The sequence below is a fragment of the Oryctolagus cuniculus genome, chromosome X (genome assembly GCF_964237555.1).
Source record: "Oryctolagus cuniculus chromosome X, mOryCun1.1, whole genome shotgun sequence".
Lineage (NCBI taxonomy): Eukaryota > Metazoa > Chordata > Mammalia > Lagomorpha > Leporidae > Oryctolagus > Oryctolagus cuniculus.
In genome coordinates, this window is record NC_091453.1 from 102,676,360 (window position 1) to 102,702,471 (window position 26,112).

General features: G+C 36.8%; 1 protein-coding gene across 7 annotated transcripts in view; it reads right to left on the reverse strand.

Moving 5' to 3' along the window:
* TENM1 (teneurin transmembrane protein 1) overlaps positions 1-26,112 on the reverse strand; it is an 867,710-nt gene that overhangs the window by 514,554 nt on the left and 327,044 nt on the right. For all 7 annotated transcript variants that reach the window (XM_051827786.2, XM_051827790.2, XM_051827788.2 and 4 more), the window contains 2 exons: positions 16,595-16,855; positions 14,184-14,240 (listed from right to left, as the gene is read on the reverse strand). In XM_051827786.2, coding sequence (XP_051683746.1) covers positions 14,184-14,240; positions 16,595-16,855 — 318 coding nt within the window. The remainder of the gene's footprint in view (positions 1-14,183; positions 14,241-16,594; positions 16,856-26,112) is intronic.

The window sequence follows — 26,112 nt, forward strand, 5'->3', positions numbered from 1 at the left end:
CTGGCTTCGGCCTGACCCTCAATCCCTGGCTATTTGAGGCATTTGGGGAGTGAACCAGCAGATGGGAGATATTCTCCCTCTCTCTCTCTCTCTCTCTCTCTTTCTCTTTCCCTCCCTCCTTCTGTTCTCTCCCTCCCACACCTCAAATAAAATTCTAGAAATTAAAAGCAAATCTACCATATGTTACATATCTTATTTCTTGGTATATATCCAAAGGAAATGAAATCATTATATCAAAGAGACATATGCACTCTCACATTTATTGTAGCAGTATTCGCACTAGCTAATATATGAAATGAAATCAACCTATATATTCATTGATGGATTGATGTATAAAGAAAATGTGGTATAAATACCTAATGGACTATTATTCAGCCTCTAAGAAGAATGAATTCCTGTCATTTGCAGCCAAATGGACAGAACTGAAGAACATTATGCTAAATGAATCTAGACACAGAAAGTCAAACACTGTATGTCCTTTCTCATATGAGGACGATAAACATCATGTTGCTCTGAATGTATAATTGTGATTAGCAGAGATTGACAAAAGTGAAGAGGGGAGGGGAGATAGAGGTTGGATTATGGGTACCAAAACATAGTTAGTGTGTTCTGATGTTTTGTAGTACAGTGTGGTGACTGTAGTTCACAATAACCTTTTGCATGTTTTATGAAACAATAAAAGAGAGAAGCCCAAAGTCTCCAAACATAAAGAAATAAGGAGATAGAAAAGCTAATATCATGATTTAATCAGTACATGCTGTATACATGCCTTGACATATCACATCGTACTCCATAAATACACAATAATTATATTAAGCAATAATTTATAAAACTCTTTGAGTGTAAACAGAAAAATTAAACCTATGCAAATAGACCATGTGAAGTCACTGAGAGAGAATAAATGGTAAAGATTCTGGAACTAAGACTCGGCTCTGGGACATGGCAACATTAAAGGGTCAGTGTTTTTTCTTCATAATATTTGTTGAACTCTTTACTTAGTGTAGGGGTAGTCTTATGAGTATAACGTAAATTGAAAATGGATCTTTGTAAAAATTAAGAATGAGAATAGGAAAGGTCAGATGAGGAAGAAGGGTGGGACAGTGGGCGGGAGGGAGGATGGTATAGGAAGCATCACTATGTCCCTGAATATGTATATAGGAAATACATGAAATTTGTATACCTTAAGTAAAATTTTAAAAAAGATTAAAATTTCATGGAAAATGGAAAAAAAAGAACATGAAATAAGATAGAGAAGGAGAGACTAAGGAAAATTAAGTGAAGACAGCATTCTGGAAACTGCATGTAGAAAGTGTGAAACACTCAGATTTTCTTTAAGAAATGGAACACTTTCGATTTAGACATTTTGTCTTGGGCCCTGTTTAGCCTTGATAACCTACATTTATAGAACACTCCAGGAAAGGGAAATTTTTGGATTATTTTACAAAAGTTGCCAATTTTCTCATGGTAAAAGGGATTAAACAATCACACCGAATTTCTTTGCAGGCCATGCAAGCTCTAGCTTCAGATTAATTATTTCAGCAAACATAAACTTGCCAAGTAACAATGAAAATAAAGGATATGTTATTTTAGAAAACCTAGCTTTGCACTTACAAACATCAAAATAAGTGAGAACTATTTAAACATAAATCTCTAGAAAATAGTGACCATGAAATTGAAAGCAAAATGTTGAAAGCATGGACTTAGGTGAATACAGAAAAATTTTAAAGTGCTATTTAAAATCAATCATTTAGCATAACAGCCATTTGTTCATGGAACTGTAATTACATATACACTGCTGAATTGTTAAATGACAAATACATGTTTTTGATGTCAAAGGAAACTAGTATGGTATATATTACATGAAAGTTTGAAAATGTGCAGCTGCCTTTTTGTCTTACAACTGCTAATTTTGGCAGACAATTTTGAAACACAAAATTTCATATGCAGTGGATAATAGTACTTCCATGTTTTGCTTCCTCTGTAAGAGAAACTTGAACCCTAAATGTAGCATTTTCAAGTAAAGACAAGACTACATCCCCTCTACAGGAGGCTCTAATTTTATGAGGATCATCAAAATGAGCAAGTGGCTTAACAGTGATGAAAAAGAAAACTATTACTTCTAGTCTAATAGGTGTGTTTCCCACTTTGTTTTCAGACAGAACACACACACACACACATACCAAGCTATGTTAAAGAAACAAATTAAGAGCTAAAACAGCTTGCCCTACAGGGAATATTTGATAGTATCATAATCTTATTTTTCAAGGAAATTATAAAAAAGTTTAAAACATTGGAAAGAGCTTTGTACACAGCATTATTGGCTATTTTAAAAAGTAGTTGAGAAACAAGTGACTTAGATTCATTCCTCAGTGATGTCATTTTCATTTTACTTATTTTAAAAATTTAGTTAAACTAAAACAAAGTGATAGCACAGGATAACATAGTTCAAAAGAGACAGATGAACACATGGGGAACAAAAGATTTTCGTACTCCTATCCCATAGCCACCTAGTCCCTATCCACAAATGCAATCAGAATTATTCATTTATTTTGAATACTTCCAGAGAAAGGTATGCATATGTGATCATGTGTGCATATAGCCATAGGACTCACACAAAAATATAGTATACTTGAATTGTCTTCAAACGAGTTAATGACTTATTAGTGAGCTATGAATTAGTGAATTATCACAATAATACAAAGACAAAATATAATAGAATATGTTTAGGAATGCTGTTCATAGCAAAGGTAGGTAATTATCTTTCATTGTGAACTAGGTGATAATGTAAATGTATTTCTTTCTAACACTGGGTCATAAAAAAATGCCACTACTATACATAATGATTCAAATCCTGTAGTTTTTGTCTAATAATCCAACTTGAAGACTGTTCTTACATACAGTATTGTCACATTTTATGTTAAATTTATTTTTTAAATTTCAGATAAGCATCAAAGAATATAAAAAGTAACACCATAAGCACTCATGTACCCCACAAGCTAGTTTAAGAAATATTCTTAATAAATACACAAATAAACAAGCATATTAATGGACTTGAAATTCCCTGTTCAGTTCCTCATGAGATCTCACTTTTCTTCCTACCATGAATGTCTCATTCCTTTTAAGGCTGCAGAGTATTTCACTGCATGAACATAACATAGATTATTCATGTGATTTTCCATTTGTAAACATTTTTATTGTTATCCATGACTTTTTGTTATTCCAAATAATGCTATAGTGAACACCCTCATCCATATGACTGCAAGTTCCTTCAATTTCTGTAGGACAAATTCAAGAAGTGAAATTGCTGGTCAATGTAGATATATTTTTTCAAGATATTTTCAAGTATTTCTTCCTTGAGACTACATCTATTTGTACTTCTATAACCACTTTCTTATATATATTTGACCAATATATTATAACATTTTAGGTCAATATTATAGGTGATAGATGATAATTTATTATAATTTTCATGTGAATTCCGCTTCAGAGTGATCTTAAACAGTTTTTCTTTTTTTTTTTTTTTTTTTAAACTTTTATTTAATGCATATAAATTTCCAAAGTACGACTTATGGATTACAATGGCTTTCCCCCCATACCGTCCCTCCCACCCACAACCCTCCCCTTTCCCACTCCCTCTCCCCTTCCATTCACATCAAGATTCATTTTCGATTATCTTAATATACAGAAGATCAGCTTAGTATACATTAAGTAAGGATTTCAACAGTTTGCTCCCACACAGAAACATAAAGTGAAAAATAATAGATGAATTTTTTTTAAATGATGATGAAATCAGAGCAGACCTATTGTCATGTTTAATCCCAGTGAGAGTCAAGTTGGGAATTGATAATTTCTTTCTTTTTTTTTTTTTTTTTTTTTTTTTACAGAGGATCAGTTTAGTATGCATTAAGTAAGGATTTCAACAGTTTGCACCCCCATAGAAACACAAAGTGAAATATATTGTTTGAGTACTCGTTATAGCATTAAATCACAATGCACAGCACATTAAGGACAGAGATCCTACATGAGGAGTAAGTGCACAGTGACTCCTGTTGTTGACTTTACCAATTGACACTCCTGTCTATGGCATCAGTAATCTCCCTATGCTCCAGTCATGAGTTTCCAAGGCTATGGAAGCCCTCTGAGTTCTCCGATTCTTATCTTGTTTAGACAAGGTCATAGTCAAAGTGGAGGTTCTCTCCTCCCTTCAGAGAAAGATCATCCACCCAGACCAAGTGGGATTTATCCCTGGTATGCAGGGATGGTTTAATGTGCACAAGACAATCAATGTGATATACCACATTAACAGACTGCAGAAGAAAAACCATATGATTATCTCAATAGATGCCGAGAAAGCATTTGATAAAATACAACACCCTTTCATGATGAAAACTCTAAGCAAACTGGGTTTGGAAGGAACATTCCTCAATACAATCAAAGCAATCTATGAAAAACCCACAGCCAACATCCTATTGAATGGGGAAAAGTTGGAAGCATTTCCACTGAGATCTGGGACCAGACAGGGATGTCCACTCTCACCACTGCTATTCAATATAGTTCTGGAGGTTCTAGCCAGAGCTATTAGGCAAGAAAAAGAAATTAAAGGGATACAAATTGGGAAGGAAAAACTCAAACTATCCCTCTTTGCAGGTGACATGATTCTTTATTTAGGGGACCCAAAGAACTCTACTAAGAGACTATGGGAACTCATAGAAGAGTTTGGCAAAGTAGCAGGGTATAAAATCAATGCACAAAAATCAACAGCCTTTGTATACACAGACAATGCCATGGCTGAGGAAGAACTTCTAAGATCAATCCCATTCACAATAGCTACAAAAACAAGCAAATACCTTGGAATAAACTTAACCAAGGATGCTAAAGATCTCTACGATGAAAATTACAAAACCTTAAAGAAAGAAATAGAAGAGGATACCAAGAAATGGAAAAATCTTCCATGCTCATGGATTGGAAGAATCAATATCATCAAAATGTCCATTCTCCCAAAAGCAATTTATAAATTCAATGCAATACCAATCAAGATACCGAAGACCTTCTTCTCAGATCTGGAAAAAATGGTGCTGAAATTTATATGGAGGCACAAGAGACCTTGAATAGCTAAAGCAATCTTGTACAACAAAAACAAAGCCGGAGGCATCACAATACCAGATTTCAGGACATACTACAGGGCAGTTGTAATCAAAACAGCATGGTACTGGTACAGAAACAGATGGATAGACCAATGGAACAGAATTGAAACACCAGAAATCAACCCAAACATCTACAGCCAACTTATATTTGATCAAGGATCTAAAACCAATTCCTGGAGCAAGGACAGTCTATTCAATAAATGGTGCTGGGAAAATTGGATTTCCACGTGCAGAATCATGAAGCAAGACCCCTACCTTACACCTTACACAAAAATCCACTCAACATGGATTAAAGACCTAAATCTACGACCTGACACCATCAAGTTACTAGAGAACATTGGAGAAACTCTTCAAGATATTGGCACAGGCAAAGAATTTCTGGAAAAGACCCGGGAGGCACAGGCAGTCAAAGCCAAAATCAACTATTGGGATTGCATCAAATTGAGAAGTTTCTGTACTGCAAAAGAAACAGTCAGGAGAGTGAAGAGACAACCGACAGAATGGGAAAAAATATTTGCAAACTATGCAACAGATAAAGGGTTAATAACCAGAATCTACAAAGAGATCAAGAAACTCCACAAAAACAAAACCAACAACCCACTCAAGAGATGGGCCAAGGACCTCAATAGACATTTTTCAAAAGAGGAAATCCAAATGGCCAACAGGCACATGAAAAAATGTTCAAGGTCATTAGCAATCAGGGAAATGCAAATCAAAACCACAATGAGGTTTCACCTCACCCCGGTTAGAATGGCTCACATGCAGAAATCTACCAACAACAGATGCTGGTGAGGATGTGGGGAAAAAGGGACACTAACCCACTGTTGGTGGGAATGCAAACTGGTCAAGCCACTATGGAAGTCAGTCTGGAGATTCCTCAGAAACCTGACGATAACCCTACCGTTCGACCCAGCCATCCCACTCCTTGGAATTTACCCAAAGGAATTTAAATTGGCAAACAAAAAAGCGGTCTGCACCCTAAAGTTTATTGCAGCTCAATTCACAATAGCCAAGACCTGGAACCAACCTAAATGCCCATCAATGGTAGACTGGATAAAGAAATTATGGGATATGTACTCTTTAGAATACTATACCGCAGTAAGAAACAACGAAATCCAGTCACAAAGAAATATTTTATCTACTGACTAGGAATCTTTTCTAACAGTTTATTTATTCTTTTATTTATTTGAAATGCAGTGAAGGAGACAGATATCTCCCATGTGCTTGTTCATTCCCCAAATGCTCACAACAGCTAGGGCTAGGCCAGGCAGAAGCCAGGAGGTAAATCAGGTGTTCCATATGAGTGGCAGAGACCCAAGTACTTGAGCCAGCATTTGCTCCCTCCCAGGTTACACATTAGTAGGAAGCTGGAATATAGACCAGAGCCAGACTGAAATCTAGGCACCCTAGTACAGGATATGGATATCTCAAGTGGCATCTTAATCACCGTACCAAATGTCTAACCCTAGAAATATTTTTTAAAGATTTATTCATTTGTGTAGGGTTAATCTTATGAGTATGAAGTTAACTGAAAATAGATCTTTGTAAAAAATAAGAATGGGAATGGGAGAGGGAGGAGGAGGAAGGGTGGGAGTATGGGCGGGAGGGAAGTAGGCTGGGAAGAATCACTATGTTCCTAAATGTGTATATATGAAATGCATTAAGTTTGTATTCCTTTAATAAAAGGAAGATTTATTCATTTGAAAGGCCGAACTAATGACAGGGAGAGATGTAGATACACAGACACACACACACATACCACACAAACACACACACATAGAGACACAGAAGCAGAGATCTTCCATGTGCGGATTCACCTCCCACATGCTTACAACAGCCAGAATTGGGTTAAGCTGAAGCCAGAAGCTAGGATCTCCATCCTGGTATCCTACCTCTCCTACCTGGTACTTGGGTTATCATCTACTACTTTCCCAGGCACATTAGCGGAAAGGTATATCAGAAGCAGAACAGTCAGGACTCAAACCTGCACTCCAGTGTAGGATGCCAGAGTTCTAAGTGATGGTTTAACCTGCTGCCATGCAACAGTGCCCTCTTCCCATCCTAGAAATCTTTCTCATCATTTCCAGTGTTGATAAGGATATGGGAAAACAGGCAATCTCCATGTATCATTAGCAAGAAGATAAACCGGTAGTTTTTTGTAAGGGGGAAATTAGGTAGTATCTCTTAAGAATGTCAAATGCAAATATCCTTTGCTCATCATTTTCACTTCTAAATAGTTATCCAACAGCTATGTAAAAGGATCTGTACAGGGACATTAAGTGTGGCACTGTTGTTAGTATCAAAACACTGGAAATCTAGATTCCATCAATAGGGGACTGGTTAAAAATAAAATGGTGCATACATAAACAGAATATTATTCATACATTAAAATGAATGAAGCAGAGATATACTACATATATGGGAGAATATCTGACATATAACACAAACTGAAAAAAGCTATTGGACTTTCTGTAGTATGTGATCCTATTTGAACATGCACAGGCAATTTTGGGAATGATGTATAACATGTTATTAACACTATCTCTTGAGAGTGGCACTTGAAGGGTGAATAGAGAGTACGATGATTCACTTTTTCACTTTAAATCTGTTTTTACTGTCTTAATTTTTATACCATCAGCTCACATTACTTTAATATCAAATACTATTTAAAAAGTACTTTGGATCGGTGCTGTGGCATAGCAGGTAAAGCTGCTGCCTGCAGTGCCAGCATCCCATTTGGGCGCTGGTTTGAGACCCAGCTGCTCCACTTCCAATCCAGTTCCCTGCTAATGCACCTGGGAAAGCAACGGAAAATGGCCCAAGTGCACCAATATGGGAGACCCAGAAGAGGCTCCAGGGTCCTGGCTTTGAACCATCTTGGCCCTGATCATTGCAGCCATTTGAGGAGTGAACCAGTAAATGGAAGATCTCTTTCTCTGCCTCTCACTCTCTCTGTAACTCTGCCTTTCAAATAAATACATAAATCTTTAAAAAGAAATCCCCCTAAATAAATGGTTTTTACAAAAGGAAACTACCTGCTGAAAAACAGTAACTTGTTATATCTATCTTGATAATGGTTTGAAGTTGAATATCATCAAAATGGTTTTCAATTATAATAGTATCACAGTCACCACAGAAGTATCTCAGGCACACATAACATAATCTCAGTGACTTACATAGTTCCTCTGATGGTGTAACATCTCCAAAGGAGCTGTAACAAAGTCAACTGCACTGTCTCATACATGCCTAATGGGGCCAGCAGAGCCATTAGGATGTCATTATATGGGAAGGCTCCTGCCAAAGCTATTACTAAGCCATTGCATTGTTTTACACACTTCCTTCCACATTCAGATGGTTCCTGAGGAACTGTTACTGCTATGGAAGTGCCCTGCATAACTTACACTACCAGGGGAAAACAAAAAGGCAAAGGATAGAAATGTAAAACAAACAAATTCCCTCCATTCAATGTACATGAATGGTTCCACATGGCCAAATATCAGAAGGAATAACTCCTCACTTGGGTATAACTATCACTCGTCATTCAAGAAACCCAGGTGTCAGGCCAGTTCTTTTTTTCACAATGCCATCTGTTCCCTTGAAGCAAGTTAGGGTGTGAGAATGGGATATGCATCGCTATGGTGGAATGGTATTTAGTAGAACATGCTGTATTACCAGAGTTCTGTGGTATGTAGTACAGAAGCAATGAACAGCAGTGCTAGAGGGTTTTTTTTTTTTTTTTGGCTGTTTTGGGATTGTACCAGATAGTTCCTCACCTGTAAACTTTCTGAGTACCACATAGGGAGCTCAGCTACCCCACAATCATGGAATTCAACAGGGCTTTTTGAATAGTTGAAATCCCTGTTTATATCCCTAGTCTGTACTCTTCAGGAACAGTGGTTATTCTTACTACTCGTTGAGTGCTTTATTTAGTGGAGGGTTAAGCTTCTGATTATAAAGTAAATTGAAAGGATGTCATTGTAAAAATTTTAAAAAAATAAGAAAGGAAGGAGGAAGGAGGGTGGGAGGATAGGGTGGGAAGTATCATTGTGCTCTTAGAACTGTATATATGATATACATAAAAATTGTTTCCTTTATATAAATTTAAAAAAAGCAATCCTAGAACCACTTTAAACTGCTACTACAATGACCATAGGAAATATAATAGTTCAAGCCAGGTCTGAAGGGCTTCAGTGAACATCTTCAAAATCCTCTATGCTTAGCAGAACAAGAAATGTCACTATTGAAATGGTATATTACTAGAAATGAGACAAATTGAATTATTCTTAAATATTGAACAGAAAGTAGACAGAGCTCTTCCAGGCTAGGGAGCTCCCCAGGGCACCTGAAGTTTCAGTAGCCACAATGCATGCCTGCCTAATCCTTGATGACACAGACTTCACTCTATAGAATCTACCCCACAATATGTGCAAATACATTTATTGAGCATTTTAGTATGACAGAGATACACCATGAATTGCTATATTAGTATATATTTTCTCATCTAGTCCTCACCAAAAAGAGCCCCCAAAACTTTGAAGTAGGTAATATTTCCATTTGACAGAAAAACCAACTGAATTGTAGAGCTTCAGCTACTTGTCCAAGGACACATAGCAGGTAAATGGCAAAACTAGGGCACAAACTTGGGTCTATCTTATACCATTGCTGTTCTTAACCAATCACTGTACAGAAAACATTGTTTATTTTGATTGCATTAATATAATCATTTTTTTTTAATTTTATTTTTTTTTAACTTTTATTTAATGCGTATAAATTTCCAAAGTACGACTTATGGATTACAATGGCTTTCCCCCCATACCGTCCCTCCCACCCACAACCCTCCCCTTTCCCACTCCCTCTCCCCTTCCATTCACATCAAGATTCATTTTCGATTATCTTAATATACAGAAGATCAGCTTAGTATACATTAAGTATGGATTTCAACAGTTTGCTCCCACACAGAAACATAAAGTGAAAAATAATAGATGATTTTTTAAAATGATGATGAAATCAGAGCAGACCTATTGTCATGTTTAATCCCAGTGAGAGTCAAGTTGGGAATTGATAATTTCTTTTTTTTTTTTTTACAGAGGATCAGTTTAGTATGCATTAAGTAAGGATTTCAACAGTTTGCACCCCCATAGAAACACAAAGTGAAATATATTGTTTGAGTACTCGTTATAGCATTAAATCTCAATGTACTGCACATTAAGGATAGAGATCCTACATGAGGAGTAAGTGCACAGTGACTCCTGTTGTTGACTTTACCAATTGACACTCCTGTCTATGGCATCAGTAATCTCCCTATGCTCCAGTCATGAGTTTCCAAGGCTATGGAAGCCCTCTGAGTTCTCCGACTCTTATCTTGTTTAGACAAGCTCATGGTCAAAGTGGAGGTTCTCTCCTCCCTTCAGAGAAAGGTACCTCCTTCTTTGATGGCCTGTTCTTTCCACTGGGATCTCACTCGCAGAGATCTTTTGCCAGAGTGTCTTGGCTTTCCATGCCTGAAATACTCTCATGAGCTTTTCAGCCAGCTCCGAATGCCTTTATGGCTGATTCTGAGGCCAGAGTGCTATTTAGGACATCTGCAATTCTATGAGTCTGCTGAGATTCTCACTTCCCATGTTGGATCACTCTCCCCTTTATTTACTCCATCAGTTAGCGTTAGCAGGTACTAGACTTGTCTATGTGCTCCCTTTGACTCCCAGTCCCTTCACCATGACCAACTGTGAACTGAAACTGATCACCTGGAACAGTGAGATGGCATTGGTACATGCCACCTCGATGGGATTGAATTGGAATCCCCTGGTATGCTTCCAACTCAATATAATCATTTTTACTTTAACAAATGGTTTGACATCCCATGTGCTCTCAGAGAAAACTACACATTTTCTATCATGATGTTCTTCACTACCTTCTGTAACTCTGCCTTTTAAATAAATAAATCTTTTTTTAAAAAATAATCAAAAGAGTAGGCTTCCAGAAAGCAACATGTGTATTACTGATCTTACCCCTTGATGGTAGCTGATGGTACCATTGGTAGACATCTAACTCAAGGTGGGAAAATTATTCTGTTTGCTTAGACTTTAGTAATAGTACTAAAACATCTTGTTCATATCAGCTTCTTTCCTGCACAGAACAAATATAAACTGGGGAGCTCTATAGAGTTTTACACCTGTCTTGTGGGTGGTGATTTGGAGAATAGTCAATCTTCAGGGACAGGGCTGCAGGAAATGTGTTCAGAAGCAAAACACGAAGTCTTGGCAATTTTTGTTTGCTTTAGTTTCATTGTGGGGTCTACAATTCTTGTCCTGTGTCCCATGAAACTTTCTTATCTCCTTTTAATAAATTTGGGTTTTTTGTTTATGCTAAGTTTGGTTTCTTTTGCCTGTAATAAGCCAGCTTAATTAGCAGTGCATCAATCTCTCCTACTAGACTATAAACTTCGAGTTGGGGCTGGCGTTGTGGCACAGTAGGTTAATCTTCCGCCTGCAGCGCCGGCATCCCATATGGGTGCCGGTTCTAGTCCCAGCTGCTGCTCTTGCAATCCAGCTCTCTGCTGTGGCCTGGGAAAGAGTAGAAGATGGACCAAGTGCTTGGGCCCTTGCACCCACGTGGGAGACCTGGAAGAAGCTCCTGGCTTCTGGTTTTGGATAGGTGCAGCTCTGGCTGTTGTGGCTATTTGGGGAGTGAACCAATGGATGGAAGACTTCTCTCTCCGTCTTTCCCTATCACTGTTTGTAACTCTACCTCTCAAATAAATAAATAAAATCTTTAAAAAAGAAACTTCAACTAGTACTCAAACAGTACTTTATACTTTGTGTTTCTGTGTGGGTGCAAACTGTTGAAATATTTACTTAGTATAAACTAAATAGATCTTCTGTATATAAAGATAATTGAAAATGAATCTTGATAAAGAATGGGATGGGAGAGGGAGTGGGAGAAGAGATAGTTGCGGGTGGGAGGGAGGTTATGGGGGGAAAATCTGCTATAATACAAAAGTTGCACTTTGGAAATTTATATTTATTAAATAAAAGTTAAAAAAAGACATTCCTCTTAAAAACAACAAAAAAATTTACTAAGGAATTAAATTGGCTTTTCAATGAAAAGTTATCACTAGTCCCATAAATCTGAATAAAATAATTCTTATTTGAAACGGTAAAAAAAAAACTTCGAGGTTGGTTATTGTGTATTATTCACCTTTCATATATCCTCAGTATCTAATGCAGAGTTTGGCAAAGAGTAGGTGGTCAATAAATATTGCCTGAACAAAAATATCACTATCATCAAGACTTTATGAATAATTTATTTGCCATTTATACTTTATTAGTTAAAGGTTACAAATTCTTTTTCTCTTCCTATTTCTCTTCATTTAGCTTCTTGGTAAACACTTTCATTTTCATGTTTTATAATTCAACGTTTTCATTCAGGCCATATGTGAAAAATACTTTCTTGAAAATTGGTTTTTCAATATTAGTTGTTGATACAGTTTTGTCCTTTAGACCAATGTAAAGACAAATGTAATTATTGATGGATACCCTAATCACTGAGGTTAATATACAAATAGAACTGTCAAGTCCTCCTAAGATATGCCCATGGATCTCTTGTCAGAGACGTGTGCTAGATGATCAAAGGTCTGACCCTGGTAGCATTTCTATCCTTATCAAAATCTCACAAGATCAGAGAAGATCCCTCAAAATATATTACCTCTCCATTTAATTTTCCCCACAGAGCAATGTAGTTCTCGTTTATTTACTGCTTATTATCCTCCAGATCCTGTGGCTAAGTATTGAAGCTATAACAATTTAATAATAATCCAGGCCCCGTCCCCAGGCAGCTTCCAGTCTAGTGTTCAATAACAAATTATCTTGAGAACAGAAAATATATAAGTCTAGCATTAGCCTGTGAAGAATGGTAATGTTCTTAGTAAGGTAAAACATGAAGCAGTAGAATGAATAAACTGTGTTGCTTGTTTTCAAAGTGTTACCCAGGTGTCAACTGGTCAAAGATCCCAGGAAGAGGTTAATTTGAGTGAATTTGCATTTTTCTAACAGATAATTAAGCACCAATACTTGTGGATGACACAGAACTACTTAAGACAAATGGGAAGGAAGAGAAACATAATGCATTAGTGTGCTGATGAATGCTATCCCTGTGATGCCCTAGAAATCCAAATCTCCTTGTGTTACCTGATGCTCTCCATTATATGTCAATACTTTCAGTCCAAGTGTTTCAGGGCTGAATTTCAGAGTTATTTATTATCATTCTGCTTGGGTTATAACTTGTCAGAAACCTAAATTCAATTAAAAGTAACCAAATAGAGATGATGGAATGAGAAAAAAAAAGCAAATATTCTGACAGGTTTGATCAATTAATGAAATTAAAGGAACAATTCCTTACAGACATAATTTTGGAAATATAATTAGGAAACCTAAGTCATACAGTGTTCTTCTAGAATAGAGAGAATTGTAAGCATCTTTAAAATCACTCTCCATCACTGAGGAACCACGCAGTCTAAATGCAGGTTTATAAAAAGAATGAAATTTTTTCATTTGATGGCATTACTGATAATTCATGACATGGATAAAATGCGATTCTAAGGCCAAGTCAGGAGCACCTGCAGGAAAAGACCAAGACCATATGCTAGGTGGCATGGGAAACTTATGATACTATGTGAACTACACTGAATTAATTGTTAGAGCCATGCAATGAAAAGAAAGGTAGCTATCAAGGAAGTCAGGAAGCCAAACCCAACTCAACTTGATTTCCAAGTCTGTCTCCATGGCAAATCAGTGTTTTCCCATTGCATTTCCCATTGTCTTGTCCCAGTTCCCCCTTTACCTATTTTTCACCAATATTCACAAAGAAGTTTTCTTGAGGAAAGCAATAAAATAATAAGCCAGTGGAGTAAGTGATCTCTGACAGGTTCATTGACCAGGCCCACGTGTTGGTTGTCAGAACGGTGGGATTCTACTTTGTGGATTGATTCTACTTTGTGGTAAGATAAAAATAATTTGTAGCCAAATATTTGGAAACACTTGCCTTGAGTAGATCCAGCTTGAGGTTCCATGTCACAGCAAACAGGAGAGAATTTAAAACCTGTAAAAGCAACATTTTCCTAATTAGTCCTTGTCTAAAGAATCTTGGATTCCTCAAATTTTAACATTAACAGCTTTATTGAAATATTACTCATATATAATAATATTCATCCTTTTAAAGCATACTGTTTCATGACTATCTTTATTTTCAGAGTTGTGCATCCATTAACTACTATCTAGAGTTATCTAGAATATTTTCATCACCCCAAAAGAAAACTCATTCCAAAGGTGTTGTAAGGATAAAATACTGGCAGAACCCAGTGTGTGTGGGGACTTACTTTGATGTTTCCACCCAGTGAATTTGCTCTACATTCCAATATCAAGAGATAATAGGAGCAATGCTGTGGCATAGTGGGTAAAGCCACCACCTGCAGTGCCAGCATCACATATGGGCACTGGTTCGAGACCCAGCTGCTCCACTTCTGATCCAGCTCTCTGCTATGGCTTGGGGAAGCAGCAGAAGATGGCTCAAGCCCTTGGGCCCCTACACCCACATGGGAGGACCTGGAGGAAGCCCTGGCTTTGGATCAGCGCAGCTCTGGCCATTGTGGCCAATTGAGGAGTGAACCAGCAAATGGAAGACCTCTCTCCCTCTCTCCCTCTCTCTCTCTCTCTCTTCGCCTCTCCTTCTCTCTCTATGTAACTCTGACTTTCAAAGTAAATAAATAAATCTTTTTAAAAAAAAGAGAGAGAGATGGGGCCGGTGCTGTGCTATAGTGGGTTAAAGCCCTGGCCTGAAGTGCTGGCATCCCATATGGGTGCCGGTTCTAAATCCCGGCTGCTCCTCTTCCGATCCAGCTCTCTGCTATGGCCTGGGAAAGCAGTATAAGATGGCCCAAGTGCTTGGGCCCCTGTACCCGCATGGGAGACCGGGAAGAAGTTCCTGGCTCCTGGCTTCAGATCAGCATAGCTCCGATGGTTGTGGTCATCTGGGGATTGAACCAGCGGATGGAAGACATTGCTCTCTGTCTCTACCTCTCTCTATAACTCTTTCAAATAAAATAAATAAATAAATAAATAAATAAAATAAATCTTTAAAACAAAGGAGAGAGATAATATGTTCTGGAAATGCAGATCTCTTACCAGTGAATTTCATGTAATTTTGGTCACTGTTTTTCCTGATTGATAGTTGAAGCCCAGAACATTCTAGTGGTCAAATGCCAAATTCTCCTAACTTCCATCCTAATGATCTTTCACATACAAGAATATGCATATGTATGTTTATACATACATATATACATATATATACAACATATATACATATATTCCCTTCTCATTTCCATACTTTATCTCCTACATTTTTTAACAAAGCCAGCAACACATTGTACATTCTTGAAAATAATGTAAAGAAAAAAGACCCAAAGGATACTTTTTGATATTATGAAGTTTTATGAATTACAATTTAGGAAGTGATATTATAATTAGTAGGCAACTACTCAATTTGATATATCCTTGTGTTCAGTTTCTCCTTTGGGCTGAGGGATGCCGGAGAGGATGGAATAGAAAAAGCTGTAGGTATAGAGCAGTTGGCTAACTCTCTACCACATGAAAAAATACTAATCAGCCATTGCTGACAGACTAGGCCTGTGGTCACAGTGTTGGGGACCTATGAAATTTAGACAAACAGAATGATAGAGAGCCTGCATTCACGTGTTTAGTAAGCATTAATGTGCTTTTTATGAAAAGGTTGTGTTCGCTAGTATGGACAGAAGAGCAGATATAAAATAAATTAACCTTTCCCCAACAAATCAAAGAGACAAAACTTTTCCTTTTCCAAAAGTTGCAGGAAAATAATGTATAATTATAACATAATGGCACTGTTGTTAGTACCTATTGTCTGGCAAATCGATATTAGCTCATGGTTTGTTTTTTAAAAATCCTCACAGACTAAAGTGGTTAATTTGAATCTGTACACTGCACAGGTCAAACTGAATCAAAATAGAAAGCACATATAATGCATTCTTGCCATACAATTATTCATCTCTTTGTTCATACATTGATGTAAAGCCAAAATGCGTGAAATGAGTACTTTCTATAATGAAGGCCATTAGGATTTCACTGGAAAATAAGGATGAAAATAAAAGGTGAGTAATAAATAAGATGTACATATTATTGCTGACTACCTGGGATTATTTCCCTTGGTTCATGAGAAATGAAAAATATTTTGTCTACCATTATAAATAAATGTCTATTTGCCAGTATATGCCTTGTTCAAGGATATCCTGATAATTTGTATTTTCATCCTGCATTTTAAATGAAAGATGAGTAGATTCAGGGAAGGATGCCAAAGCAAAGGCTAAAGAGTATATTGTCTCTCTGTTTTACTTAAGTAAATAGAAAAGATAGTTTTATTACCATTTTCCCCATCAGACTTCCTTTCATGGTCAGTGTCAGTCAAGGATAATGCAGAGTTGGCCCGGCTGGACAAACAGGAACTATGCTCTGATTTCATTCCCCTTATCCACATTCTCAATGCATGATCAGGTGAGGCTGCACCTTCTGTCTCCGTATCCACATCAGATCCCATCTCTAGCTGGTAGCCATGCCGAGAAACACTGTGCATGTCTGTCTGGTATCCAGAGCATAGAGTATGAGGCGTTTCACAAAATTCCATCTCTGAGAAGAAACAAAAGTCAGAGAAAAATGTAGAAGTATGAGGAAATATCCAATAAAATTCTACTTTTTGTCCCCATGCCCTCCTCCCCCATTGCTAGAAATTATATGCTCTTTAAAAAGTTAGAATTCTGGCCTTTTATTTACAGTAGCTAGGATTTGTTGCTTACTTTGCACTTCTGCAGCTTAAAATTATGTTCCTGTTGATTCTTATAAGGTTTTGGAAAAAGCATGCCCAAAATAGCTTTATAGCTATAATTTTAGGTGAACAAAATGTAACGAAATAAGTGAGTGTGGAAGAGTATTAAGTACAGAGAGCTGTCCTTTAAAAGATATTTCTCTTCTAGGAAGAATGTGCATGATCTGTGCAGCACACCTATACTTAAAATATTAAAATTATTCGCTTTTCTAGAATATCATACACATTGGAGTTAAGAATAAATAATTCAGTGTGAAAACTGAGAAAAAGATATTAAGTTCAAATACATGTTTCCAAAATAACTTCCAAAACACATTAATTTAAACTCTAAAATTATGAATACTTAATATTATTTCCCATCATCTCCAAAGGAGTTTAGAGTCTACCTTATGCTGATTATTCTGCTTAATTCATGCTTTCAACAAATACATAGAAAATATTCAGTCATGTATTATATCTTGGCAGTGCTTTATGGTTTGGATTTTCCTTTCAGCTCCCTCGAAATCTTAGAATTATGAAATGTTCAACATCTGAAAGATGATGTAACAAATCCCCTCTTTGCCCACTCGAAGAAAATAAATTCCAGAGACTAGATGTTACTTGTCCATAGCCGACATCAGATCACAACAGAGCCCATTTGTCTAAGACACCATCTGGGCACAGTATCTGTGGGACACCAATGAAGCTCCATCAGCTTACTACATGAATATCAGCCATTCAGTCTTACAGGCAATTTTACATCCAATTATAGTGAGGTGTCAAAAAGGGGGAAAGATGCTTTAACAATCCCTAATAAGTTAATGAAAAATGACCACATGCCAAGACATATCATCTGAAATGTCCATGTAATACTTAGATAAGGTAATCCGGAGATGTAGTACACTATATAGGATTTTCTCAGACTGACATCAGAGTCGACAGGGTATGTCATTTGGTCAGGAAGAAGCTTAACTGAATACATCTAATCCTTAGCACATATCAATAAAATGCAAAACGTAACATGAGTTTAATTCTTCAAATACAGAAAGTTCCGGCTCTTAGGCAGAACTTCATTAAAGAGTATAGAATATGAATGTATTTTTAATTAACTAGCTTTGTGACATACAACTGACAAATAAGACTTTAACAAATTAATTCTTAATGCTTATTTAATAGCCATTAGGTGCCTAGTGCTGTGCTTTGTGAATTAGATGTCATTGGCAAATATTCTAAAGTAGGAAAATCATTTGAAAACCAACTGTTTCAGGGCACTGCTGAGTATGTTACTTAATGATTTCTGTGATAAATGTCTTTAGGAATAATTCTACTTTTCTAGTAATTTGTCTAAACTCCAAAGGAGTGATGCTTTTAAAAAAGGCATGGCTTCCACTTATGAAATATAAAACCTTATCAAATCATGCTTCTCCTTGCCATAAGGCTAAAAGTAAAATTCCATTTTGCCCAATATAAATTTAGCGATCTAGAATATTGTGATCAGTTAATATTCATGCCTCTTAATTTCACAATGTTTCATTATCCAATAGTACTGTGCAGTTGTTGCTCCAGCGACCTGGTAATGAGCCTGTCAGCTTGAAACTGTAAGAGAGGAATTTTCTATAGGCCTATATTTCCAATCTCCTCATTCCCCTAGATCAGTGGTTCTCAAACTTTCCTGCTTAAGAATCCCCTGAGGGCTCACATACATTGATGTGCCCCACCCTCATCACTGCCCTTCAGCCTTACTTTCTGTTTCTGATTTATTAGCAAGTTTGGAGGAGGTTCAGAGTATTTGCATTTTGAGTGAGTTTCCAGGTAAGGCTTCTGTTGCTCATGTAAGGAGCCTCCTTGGAAAACTTCTGCCCTGGAGATTTCTATGAAGTCAATGGGAATCCAGCAAAAAGGAGAACAGTAAGGATGCCAACTTATCTTGGCATTATCACATATTTTAGCATACCAGCTCTAATTCTGTTTGGAAGGACAGGAAACAAAGCTTTTGCTCTGAATTGCCTCCATTTATTTCCCATGGATTTAGGGCACAGAAAAAGTTAACAATTCAGAAAAAAAAGTAATAAGCCAACTATGTTGTTAGTTGCTCTTTCATTATCATTTATTTTCTTTTTAATTTTTTTTAAATTTAAGGTGAACAAATTTCATATATAGAGATTAAGGAGCATAATGATATTTCTCACCCTGCCCTCCCTCCTGCCCATGCTACCATCCTTCTTCCTCCTCCCTCTCTTATTCCTACTCTTAATTTTTACGATAATCTATTTTCAGTTTACTTGATACTCATAAGATTAACCCTACACTAACAGTTCAACAAACAGTATGAAGAAAAAAAACACTGTTCCTCAACAAGAAACAAGTGCTGTAAAACATCGAATCTCAAAATGTCAATTTCACTCTCATACATTACATTTTTTAGTACTCTGTTAGTTACCACAGATCAGGGAAAACATGGTATTTATCTTGTGGGGACTGGCTTATTTCACTAAGTATAATGGTTTCCAGTTGCATCCATTTTGTTGCAAAAGACAGAACTTCATTCTTTTTATGGCTGAGTAGTATTCCATTTGTGTATGTGTGTGTGTGTGTGTGTATCACAATTTCTTCATCCAGTCATCAGTTGATGGACATATGGGTTGATTCCATATCTTAGATATTGTGAATTGAGTTGCTCTTTTAATTAAAGTGGCAAAGCCAAAAATGAAGTAAAAAGAAAAAGAAAAATATTTCACTTATTTATAGTCAGTAAAGTTGATTAAATTGCCTCAATTCATTTTATTGAAAACAATGTTACCATTATGAAACATTTCCTGGGCCTGGTGCCCTGACTCACTTGGCTAATCCTCCACCTGCGGTGCCGGCATCCCATATGGGTGCTGGGTTCTAGTCCCAGTTGCTCCTCTTCCAGTCCAGCTCTGTGCTGTGGCCCGGGAAGGCAGTGGAGGATGGCCCAAGTGCTTGGGCCCTGCACCCATATGGGAGACCAGGAGGAAGCGCCTGGCTCCTGGTTTTGGATCAGCACAGCATGCCATTTGGGGAGTGAAACAACGGAGGGAAGACCTTTCTCTCTCTCTCTCTCTCTCTCTCTCTGTCTGTAACTCTACCTGTCAAATAAATAAATAAATAAATCTTTAAAAAATAAAAAAGAAATATTTCCTTAAATACATAAAAGTCTTGGTGGTGCTCAAAATTCTCATAGGATGCATTATCTATAAAGCACTTACAATGCCCCTTACGTGGTTGAATTTTTAGACTTGCACACACAACTTGTTACCTAAAATACTACATATTCCCTAGAGAAGATAAAGTTCAACCAAATTTATTATAGGTCTGTTTTTTTCCAAAAATCTAGCTATGAGAGAAATATAAGTGCAATGTCATAATATCTAAGTTTCAAATGGATAGATGGGTACCATGAGAAACTGTGTTTGAAGAGTAAACAGGGATAGAGATGTGACCAAATGAATGATATATTTGCAGCCTCACAAACATGTATTTAATTTTTCATCTAAGAAAAACCTATTTTGTAGCCTCACAAGAAGCAAAATGTGAGCAGATTAATAAAGAATTGAAATACAGTTTTTAAGATGGGAAAAAGGTTTGAAGATACACTTCACAACAAAAGTTACAGGAATGGCAATAAGCAAGTGAAAATATGCTTAGCACTATTAGTTTCCAGGAAAATTCAAACTAAAACCACCATGAGGATATCACTATATACATATTAGAATGGATTATAAAAATTCTGAGCACAGGCCGGCGCTGCGGCTCACTAGGCGAATCCTCCACCTGCAGCGCTGGCACTCTGGGTTCTAGTCCCGGTTGGGGCACTGGATTCTGTACCGGTTGTTCCTCTTCCAGGCCAGCTCCCTGCTGTGGCCCGGTAAGGCAGTGGAGGATGGCCCAAGTGCTTGGGCCCTGCACCCGCATGGGAGACCAGGAGGAAGCACCTGGCTCCTGGCTTCTGATCGGCACAGCGCACGGCCATAGCAGCCATTTGGGGGGTGAACCAACAGAAAACGAAGACCTTTCTCTCTGTCTCTCTCTCACTGTCTAACTCTGCCTGTCAAAAAAGGAAAAAATTCTGAGCACACTGAATATTGACAAGGATGTGGAGCAACTACAGTTTTGATGCAATGGTGGTGAGAAAGTAATAGAATGGTACATCCATTATAGAAACATTTTGGTACTTTTCTAAAGTTAAAGCTATTCATACCAGTAGAGTCTTTGCACTCTGGACATTCATCCTAAAGAAATGAAAACTTATCCCAACAAAAACTTATAAAAATTTTCATAACAGCTTTATTTTAATAGTTAAAAAGCAGAAATGACTCAAATGTCCAAGAACAGGTCAACGGGTAAACCAAGCAACTGTGGTATAGTCACACAATAGATTACTACTCTGTCCTGACACAGAATGAATTATTGGTGCATAACAACATAAATGGACTTTAAAACAATTACGATGAATGGAAGAAAACAAAATGTCTACAAACTGCATGCATCCATTTATATAAAATTCTAGAAAATGCAAACCAATCTGCAGTGACAGAAAGTGAATCTGGGGTTGCCCAGGGAAGATGACAAAGGAAAAAATGGATAACAAAAGAGCACTGGGAAGTTTTGACGGTGGTCTAAAGCTCTGTTCTCATGATTGTGATGATAGTTTCATAGGTGTACACATGCCAAAGTTTTTCATATTGCACTCTTTATGTATAGCACGTGTAGTTTATTGTATTTCAACTGTACCTCTAGTTTGAGTGTACTGTATACCACTAGGAATTAATACAATGAGACTTTGAATCAGATAATTTTCACAGGGAACCAAGCTCTCAGAGCTAGGAGGAGGTCTTACTCTCTTCTCTGTGGTAGAAGAGACGACAGGTAACAGAAACAAAAAGCTAGTCAAGTGTTATGATGCTTATATCTAACCTAAGAGACAAGGAAGACTAACTGATGAATGATTTATCAGTGATCCTCTAGGGGGCACCTTAGTCTTAGGAACATAACAGTTGAAAGCCGAATTTAGGAGGGAACCTAGGGAAGGAACTGATCATTGCTGAATTTTTATCAACTAACGAATATCTTGTAGTTGGGGACCATGAAACTAAGTTGAATGTGGTGTACAGGATCACCTTAGGCCTCTACTAAAAGTAACAAATTAGGGGCTGACACTGTGGCGTAGTGGGTTGGGCTGCCACCTGCAATGCATTCCATATGAGTACCCATTTGTGTCCTGGCTGCTCCACTTCTGATCCAACTCCCTACTAATGGCCTGGGAAAAGCAGTGGAAGAAGGCCAAAGTGTTTGGAGTACTTCCACCTATGGGGTAGAACTGGATGAAGCTCCTGGCTTCAGTCTGGCCCAGCCCTGGCCAATGCAGCCATCTGGGGAGTGAACCAGCAGATGGAAGATCTCTCTTTCTCTTGCTCCCCTTCCCCCTCTTTCTCTCCTTGTAACTCTGCCTTTCAGATAAATAAAAAAAATCTTTAAAAAATACCAAATTAGTATTTTTTAAATGCTATGAAGTGCTGAATAAAATGAACTACTGTATTTTCTCTCTGAATCTAGGAGTTGATCTTCAGGTGTTCAGCCAGGAAAGGCCATTTATCAAAACTTGAAAGGGAAAGTAATAGTTATCTATATCAGCATTTTTCTGGAAATGCCATTTCTGAGTTTCTGATAAGCTCAAGACTTTATTTTTGTTAAAATTCTACCCACCCACATTCCCACTAAAAAGGGAGCTTTAGGACATCAGACTCCAAACAAATAATTGTATGTCAAGTAGTGTGATTAATCTTAGCCATGATCTAAGAAATTTGGGATATAACTTTTAAAAACTATAATCCATTTCCAAAATAAGCAAGAGTGGGAGGGGTTAAAATTTTTAGCTTTAATTAGTGATTCATAACAACCCCTATGGATGATATATGCAAAAACAGGTCTTAATAATTAGTCATGTAGTTTTTAGATGAGTCACTAACTTTCTTGGGGCCTCAGTTTCCTTATTTATAAAATTTATGAGCTCAATTAGAAATCTCTAAGTAATTGCCTTATTCTAAAGCTCTATAATTATACCTTGAACCTGTTATGGCAAAATGTGGAATGGTCAATATTTTCAAATAATAAAAGAGTCAGTTATTTTAGTAAACAGGTACTATTCATAATTTTATTGTGAAGAATAATCACACATAAGATAAATAAGGTTTTGTGTCATGGTTAGCAGTCTTGCTATATTAAAGTATTGTAATAGCCTAGGTATCCACTATGAATTCTAAAACTATGGATAAGTATCTAAAATGTGAAATTTTTAAAAAGCATTAAATGAATGGTATTTATCAAACAGAAAATTAGAAGTTTACAACTTGGCTATTGTTAAATTATACCCCATGAAATAATATATAAAATTCATACAATTAAAAACATTACTGACCCACTAATCTTTAATTCATTACTAGCTCCAGAGAAAAATGCAATGGATGATTACAGTATTAAGCAAGAAATACAAAGAAAGAAAGAAATGAGCAACCCCAGACAGGAGAGAAATAATTTACACTACTGGGTACCATTTTATATATCTCAGTTTGGGGGCTTTGAAAAGAAAACGATATCAAATTGTTGAACAAATTGGTTCATGTAAGTTTGCTTAAACACAGCTTTGCTGAACACCCACTCGTTTTGAATGAAGAAAACAAAACAAAATAGTCCTCTGATTTTTCTTAGTCTTGGAAAATTAGTTCAATTTAATTTCCTCTTCTCTTGATGAAAAAGCTTTATCAAAGGCACAGTGCTATACTAAGCAGTAAGCAGAGTGAGTTAACAGGACCATGTCATGTCCTTTGGGAAGTTCCACAGGAAGCCTTTATAAAGACCCTACTGATAACAAAGCAATAAAGGCCCATCACCCAAATCTGACCTTTATTTTTCTGCTGCGGGCTCATCAACATTTCATGGGGCACAAGAAGGAAAGATGGAATACTCCCAGGTGCAAGACTGGGGCTGGCAGTTATCAGAAAAGTTAAATAAAATAACTAAGCTTTCTGAAGCCTAATCTCCTCCTCACAGTTCCAAATGCACCTACTATCTCGGCACTCAGGAGTTACCACTCATGCCTTATTTCATTTTCAAGATTTCTCCATCTGTCAGTATACTGAAAAGCATGGCAACAAATCTGGGCAGAGTTTAAAGACTGAAATATAAACATTCATACTTTGTGATCAATATTGGCTAACTGGAGACAACCCAGAACATAGTTAAAAACCCATGTTAATGTCAAAAATGATGCTCTGGGAAGAATCAGAAATTGCAAACCTGTAAAAATGGCTCAAATCACCGAAAGATATTAGAATTACAGCACAAAGTCAAAAAGCAGGGAGACGAGGTAAGAACCTGGATGAAATGAAAACAAATTCCAATCACATTTGAGGCAGATTTAAATATCCTTTACCAATCTAAATAAGGAAATTTGATGTGGGAATAACAAACTGCTATTCCTTGAGCTAATTTTCACCTTAGTGGTCAGCTCCATTTAGACTATATTCGCATAAGAGGGAGAATTTATTTTGAAGATAATTCAGACAGTACATAGCACTACAATGAAAAAGGTAGATGCCTATTCTGGTATTTGTAACGAAAGTCTAGAAAAACAATCAGAGACTAGACAAGGTAGTAGGAGGTCCTGAACAGCAGCAGAAATTTAGATCAATGAGAACCTGCGCATGTTCCCCTTATTTCAACATTTTGAACGAGACAGAGACTTCCTGGCCTAAATGAGAAATTTTCAGGGCTACTGAACACAGCAAATGCATGGTGCTCAATGGCCCTAAAAATTTCTCATTTCTTACCTGTGTTGGTCCAATTTTCTGGCTGTTCATAACGCTTTGGAGCCTGAATCCTTATTGCCAATGGTGGTCTTCCTGGTATACTTGTGTATTTCCATTATGCTCACTAAGCATGTGAAGCTGTTTGCTCAATTGTGTGTGTGTGTGTGTGTGTGTATGTGTCTGAAATTTTAAACTACATTAATCTGCTGCACAATTCCATCTAGAGGATTGAGACCAACGAGCTAAAGAGTTAAATAACCATTAAAAACATTTGTAATTGCTTCAAACACAGTCTCATGAAGGCAAACTGTGACTTCTGTAACATCTACACGTCTCTGTAATTATTTATTTTGTGATGAATGCGTAAAGATGTAAAGCATAGAACTGTGTGCCACAATCAATGCCCATGAAGAATTACTGAATAAACTACATTCTGCTCTGTTAGAACAACCTTCTTCTTCTTTCCTTTCAAATATACCCTTTTTATTTTTGCTTCTGCATCTTTAGACATTTTGTGCCAACTATGTAGAATAGCTCTCAGTTTTCACTAATCTAATTCCTAATATTCAGCTTGTGTCAGTATCTTCACACAATAGTCTCCATCTTTCCTATCCTATATTTCAGTAATCTCACCATTCCATATGACACTTCTAATCTTCACTACACTATTTTATGCAGGATCGTATTTTTCACTTCTTTCTACATTTGTATAATCTGTTTGATCTCCTGAATTAGATTTTCAGTTCCTGTAGTGCCTCCTAAATTTTTGAGATCTCAAAATCAAATGCAGCACACTGGTAATTTGTTAAGAGAGTAGATTTTATGTGTTTTTATATAAAAATGGATATGTGACGACTGGGGGTGTGAGTTTACCCTATAGTAATCACTTCATTATGTATACAAATAACAATATAAGTATATCAAAACATACTGTTGTGTACTTTAAGCATATACAAAAAGAAAAAATCAAATGCAAAGTGTGTAGGATCTGCAAAAGACTATGTAAATATAAGGTAGTACTGAGACCACTTCAGGCCCTAGAATAATTCTAGACAATGAGTTCTGTTTAAATATTAAAATTCAAAAAATCAAGAGTGAATATTGAACCACTATTGAAAAGGTTAATAAGGGACTATCAAAAGGTTCACAGAAAATGCATATTGTGAAACAACTATGCATGAATCTCAAAACTGTTTTGCATCAAAATAGAATTTTAAATATTAAAATATTCATTCATTTTAATGTCAGAGGAA